The sequence below is a fragment of the Diachasma alloeum genome, unplaced genomic scaffold, assembly GCF_001412515.2.
Source record: "Diachasma alloeum isolate Michigan unplaced genomic scaffold, Dall2.0 Dall_scaffold_01414, whole genome shotgun sequence".
In the NCBI taxonomy this organism is placed as follows: domain Eukaryota; kingdom Metazoa; phylum Arthropoda; class Insecta; order Hymenoptera; family Braconidae; genus Diachasma; species Diachasma alloeum.
This window is the reverse complement of record NW_021681512.1, coordinates 8,005-14,081: the sequence shown is the minus strand read 5'-3', so window position 1 is coordinate 14,081 and position 6,077 is coordinate 8,005. Positions and strand designations below refer to the sequence as shown.

Here is a 6,077-nt window from a genome sequence, read left to right as displayed (position 1 = left end):
AAATTGAAGGAGTTATTAGTGATTAATTAATTATTGAGATGCGTAAGAGACGCGGAGCCTCTCGCCGAGAGACGCTCGGTAGCAGTCTTGATGCTTCTCCCACGCAGAGTCTCTCAAAAGTATGGCTACTGGCGCTGAGCCATACTCTCTCATAGACGCAGACGCGAGTCTTGCAGACCCCAAAAAGACTCAAATTTTTCATCCCGGGGCCTTTCTGGATATTGAGGGGACTTTTGATAGCACTTCGAATCCGGCTATAGAGAAAGCCATGGAAGAATGACAGGTGTCCAAGGCTATCATTGCTTGGATACAAAACATGCTGAAAGGCAGAAGACTGTCGGCAGGACATGGGAGGGCATGTGTGGAGGGACGTCCGACTAGGGGCTGTCCGTTAACTTAACATTGTTAGCTTCTAGTGATTCCCAAATTATTGTAATAAATGATGCTGCTTTAATCGTTCAAATGGCCATTTTTCGTTAATGAAATATTTATTTCATTTACAAAAAAAAAAAAAAAAACATCAACTGTATTGTAAAGTATAATTTCTTCCTTGAACGTATTTATTATTTGAAGATAAATTTTTTTATTGTAAGTTATTTCTTATACATTCCAAAGAATCGTTCTGCACAGCTGGGAATTGCAATTATAAATTCATCACTCCATCAATTTGATGTTTCAAACCACTTCGTTTTCTTACTTGAAATTTCCGACAGTTTAGATCTGTAATTTTCTACCATTTCATCCAAATGGGCCTCTTCCCTGCTCAAATCTTTCACCCCGTGCTTCGGCTTAATTTCCTTTCTAGAATTCGTTTCGATAACCTCCTGCTCCATAACTTTTCTCTTTATCTTCCTTTCTTTCTTCTGACCCTTTTGAATCTTAGCATGAAGCTGCGCTTGAGTTTTCAAATTGAATTTCGATCTCATTTTCCGATCGCCGGGTCTACTGGTGATTCCAGAAAACTTCGAAACTCTTTCGTCCCCCACAGGTTTGAATATCTCTTCCGGCACTTCAGATTTCCCATCAGGTCTATCATTTTTATCCTCAATTTTTTTGAAACGTTTTACAGAGGGTCCATCTGCTTTTTCCAGCCTCGAATCAGTACTTCGTTTCCCTTTCCACAAAGGATTATTATGCCTGCTTTTCTGTGCCCTTTGTTGTTTGGCATTCACCATAATACGATTCTCAATGGAAAAACCGACAATTGGTCTCCTTTCCTTGGAAAAGATATTAGGATTGTTATTAATGCTTCTGAGTGCCCTTAGAGCATCATCGTGCCTCCTAAAAGCAACAAAACCAAACTCCTTCGAAATCCCTACTCCATTAGCATCGGGATTTTTTAGATCGCGCATTACCTTAGCTTCAGTGATGACCGCCTTTTTTCCTACATGCTTCTTAAAAATTGCTCTCAGTTTTGCATCATCCAACATCGCTGGTAAATTATGAACAATGAGTCTAACTCTAGAGACGAACATATTTAAATTCCTCAACATTTGTGACTTCCACTGCTCCATGTGCAGACGCTTTTTTATGTCCCCAGCAGATACATCCACAGCAGCTGGACTACCTGGTAAAATCACTCCTTCCTTCACTAAGTAAAGATTTCTTGAGTCCTTAGTCTGATTGGAGTCCTGTAACTTCAAATTCAGGACGTCTTTTTTGGCTATAGCTCTATGAGGATCGAGAGTCTCTCCCTGAATTTGCAGTTCGGTACCAGAGGACAAACATTTCTTTGCGTCCTTCAGGTTCCTAAATTTGACAAAGGCTGTGCCCTTTGAGTGTTCAGTTAAGGGGTCCATACAAATTAGAGCATAGTGTACCGGACCGAATTGTTCCATACATATCTTTAATTCTTCATTTTTTACTGAGAATGGAACATTCTTCAGAAAAATGGTTTTCCCTTCGTTCACATCGTCGAAAATTCTAAGACGGCGTTTGTCAATTCCACTTTCTAACCTTTTTTCTGTCTGTAGATATCCATTTTCTTCTTCTTCTCCTTCTTCATCTTTTCCTTCATTGAGTCCGTCACCTTCCGGCTTCACTTCATCTTTTTCTTCATTCAATGAAACATCTGCATGTTCTTTTTCTTCAACTTCAATTTTATCTGTTTTTTGGAAGAGTGCTTTTGGTACAGCCCAATCAACCACAATCAAGCGATCCATCATTGATCGTAAATTTGCATAATGAATTGCCTTTGCTGCACTTTGCACATTGTCATATTGTAGAAAAACACAACCAACACGTTTTCCATCTGATTTCATTAACAATTTTATATCTTCGATGGTACCATATTCAGAAAAATAGTTTTTCACATCTTCTTCAGTTGCTGTGAATGGTAAATTTCGAATGATTATTCGAGAGCGTTTCTGACGTTTCTGAAGTTTGTAATGTTTTCTATTGTCTATCGTTGGTTTTTTGCGTTCTTTCCTAAGTTCCTTGGGTCCAGAGAAGTTCGATAGGCCATGGCCGAGTTTTATTATGTCTGGCTCTTCAGTTAAAGATTTATCTGTAGATTTGACTGGAAAGTTTGTATTGTGATTCTCGACAAATTTGGCTTTTGGAATCGCCCAGGAAACATTTAACGTTCTTTCTAGAAACTCTTTCTTATTGGTTTTGAAAATTGCTCTAGAAGCATCTTCTATTCGTTTGAACTGAATGAAACCACAACCCACTGGCTTTCCATCGAGTCTGCGGAGGAGATCTATCTGTTCTATTTTCCCGAAGGGTTCATAGAGCTTTCTTACATCATCTTCCGTTACCTAAATTTTTAAATCATAAAATTGAAAATGCATCAATCCAAAAATGATTATTTCTATGCTGTGAATATGTCAGAGATGAGTTGCTTGGGGATAACATAGGAGTAATATGAGTTTAGATCAAACCCAATTCTATGTCAAGACGTAAGCGCAGAAGAATCTATGATGGGTTTCTCATCGATTCTTTTCAGCTTTAAAAAAAAACTGTTGTGGAATTGACAATTTAAAAAACATGGGGGCATAAACACCGTTAAACAGCAGAGTAGCAATAGGTGAAGTTTTTATTTGAAGATTATGTTGAAAATTGAAGAGCATACCCCTAAAATTAAATTTTTTTGGCCGTCGATTTGACGTGGAATTTTAGTTAACGAAAAATTCATTGGTTGAGTTATGCCTTCCCAAAATTTCGCAACTAAAATGAAAATTTCATGCGTCAGGAAGACTAGAGTTTTACATTCTGTCTAATTATATGACATTCCCGAGTAGGAGGAAGGAAAGTTTTTTCTAAGTGCATTCCTGATTTTCATCTGAAATCATTCCTTCCCAAGATAAATGTAGAGTTTATAAAATTTGAAACATTAGATGAAGAAAAAATATAATAGAAAAACCTATCTCTTTGTCTGAGGAGTTCTATTGAAAAATTCAATTTATTTTTTACTCTAATTTTATTGAAAATTCAGCAACATTGTCGTGCATTTTTTCCATAAATATCTTTTGATTAAAAAAGTTTATGGATGTTGAGTTTTCTATATTACTTTCTGTTGTTTTTTTCTATAAACAAACAGCGAAATAAACGAGAAATAAAAGAAAATAGAGTGGAAAAAACTTTAGAAGTCAGGCCCAAGTAACTCTCTAGAAAAGTTAGGCCCAATAATTTCTATAGAGAAATCGAAATCTATTGTCATTTTTCTATTCAGTATCCTTTGAAAAAATGACATGGTTAAGTTGCATAATCTCCATAAGAAATGGCTCAAAAAATAGAATTAATAAATCAAATTTTAACAGAACTTCAATAGAATCTTTCTAGGGTCTTTAAAAAAAATCCAATAGAATGTTTTGAAAAAAAACACTAAGTTCTTCTATTAAATTTTTTTTACACTTGATTCCTATACTATACTATGTAAGTTACCAACAGTAAGTGAACACGAAAGTGAATAATCAGTTACCTTGAATGATAAATTCCGGACAATAATTCTAGCCTTCTTATTCTGCACTTGACCATTTGCATCATTGTTAGTCTCAATTTTTCTCTGTCTTTGCCGTTTTCTATTTTTGTATATCCAGGAAAGCTTTTTCGTATCCTTTCGAGGTCCTAGAATCATAAAACAGCATGAGCCACCATAAAATTCTTAATAATACATTTTTAATAATTAACTACATACTGAAAATTCGAATAAAATAGAAATAGCTAATTTCTGTATGATTGACGTATATTTGCGTAGGTATATGATATGCGTATTCCGGACGTATAAATTAGTATGGTACAAATTTATCAGGTCAATTAGACCGGAACAAAAATGAAAGAAACACATAAAATAATAAAATCTCGACCATGCTAGCGATTTCCAAAAAAATACTCTTTATTTTTAATACCGAATAATCTACATTAAATTGAGTTGAATTGCATTAAATGATTTTGGAACAAAAATATGACGTAACTTTTCGTAAAAAGTAGAGATTTTCCTATACAAGAGAGCTCTTTGAACATTTTTTCACAAAATTATTCACTGTTATAAAAAAAAATGAATGGATGAAATAATCCAATAGTAGTGAAATATTTTTTGTTCAATATGGATTAATGGTATGGGAGATGATCACTGGCAATATTGAGCAAATAAGGTGCAAAATCCAAAAAATTTCCTCGAACCCTTAAGTGGTCGCCCAATGCGGGAATCGCAGCTTTTTTTAGATTTTTTTTCAATTTTCCTATTTTCAATTAAGGGGTCTCTTCAGTAGGGCAAAACGGGGATAGACGCGCGGGTGAGTGGAGCGTAAAATGGTTAAGTTAGTGAGGTTATTTTCGAGAGAACCATCAAACAAAAAAAAGAGAAATAAAACAAAACAAAAACAAATTGAATTTTTCAATAGAACTCCCCAGACAAAGAGACAGGTTTTTCTATTATTTTCGAGACCAAACATCAAACATGGCGTACGTTGGATAGTGACAGACATCACGCCAATTATTTCTATCGTTAATTTATTCAACAAATTACTGGCAAAACTTGATGACACTTCATTCCCTTATTTTTGAGAGTTTAATATAAATAAATATAGCTTCCTTTGTTGGCTAGCACATTGTCCACAGGGTGAGGGGTAAGGGACAAAATTTCGTTCATAAAGCCCATGTATAAGCAGAAATTCGAATGATTAATTGAAAACTAATGAAACGATAAAACTACTCAGAGTTTTTTTTACAATTTTCCTTTTACCATTTTTGATTATTATATTACATATTCAATTCGCTAGCACATTGTCGTTTTGTGGCGAAAATTACTGAGGAGACCCGTTAGATCGAACGCATTGACTATTTTTTTTATCTATACTCGCACTAATCAATCATTAAAATCTTTTGAAAACTCGACTGACAGAAAATCCCCGTGTTTAATCTCTAAATGTCAAAAATTTGTACCTAATGAAAGCGAATTCTAGGATTATCGGCCGACTATTCTTCTTCAATATCACTATTTCCTATTGATAGAAGATTTGAAATTATCCGTAAACTACAAATAAATGATATAATTTTCCAACTTTGTTTTCTCACAAAATCGCGAAATACACGGGGCCACCATGCGACCAGTAATGTTCGGTGGAAAGCTGCGACCACTCAAGGGTTAACAATCAACGCATAACGCACCATTAATCTTTTCCATGATTTGAACTTTTGATAAAAAAATTCAGAATCTTTGAAATTAATTTTTAACAAGAAATGAATATCCACACAGTGTTCAACACAATTCTGTAGACCAAGGCTATTCTCCAGGCTCTTCTGGGGGGGTTCCGTTCATACTTGCACGACTGTACAAATCAAAGAGGATAGACCCAGAGATTATAAGGGAGATTGCTAGCGCCTATGGAAACGCTTCAACCGCAAAATTTCGTAGCGGTGGCGCAGAACTAATTTTGAGTACGGACCTGTAAGTAAAACAGGGAGCGTGTGAGAGCGTCGATAACGGCGCAGAGTGGGGGGGAACGCGTATGGGGGAATCGGAGGGCGGAGCGAGCGGTGACGTTCGCTGTCGAGTAGGTGAGGGAAACCTACCGCAGTTCGAAACGCCGACGGGCGGCGGAATCCTGCCCTTAATATAACAATCAATTTCTCCT

At 35.9% G+C, this 6,077-nt stretch overlaps 1 protein-coding gene across 1 annotated transcript; it reads right to left on the bottom strand.

Moving 5' to 3' along the window:
• Positions 1-532: 532 nt before the first annotated feature.
• On the bottom strand, positions 533-5,772 carry LOC107046472 (RNA-binding protein 28). The gene is made up of 3 exons (XM_015269095.1): positions 5,611-5,772; positions 3,923-4,068; positions 533-2,759 (listed from the first exon to the last, which is right to left on the bottom strand). Exons 1-3 carry the CDS (start codon positions 5,624-5,626, stop codon positions 663-665), a joined length of 2,259 nt encoding a protein of 752 aa, XP_015124581.1. The 5' UTR covers positions 5,627-5,772; the 3' UTR covers positions 533-662.
• Between the last annotated feature and the right edge of the window lie 305 nt (positions 5,773-6,077).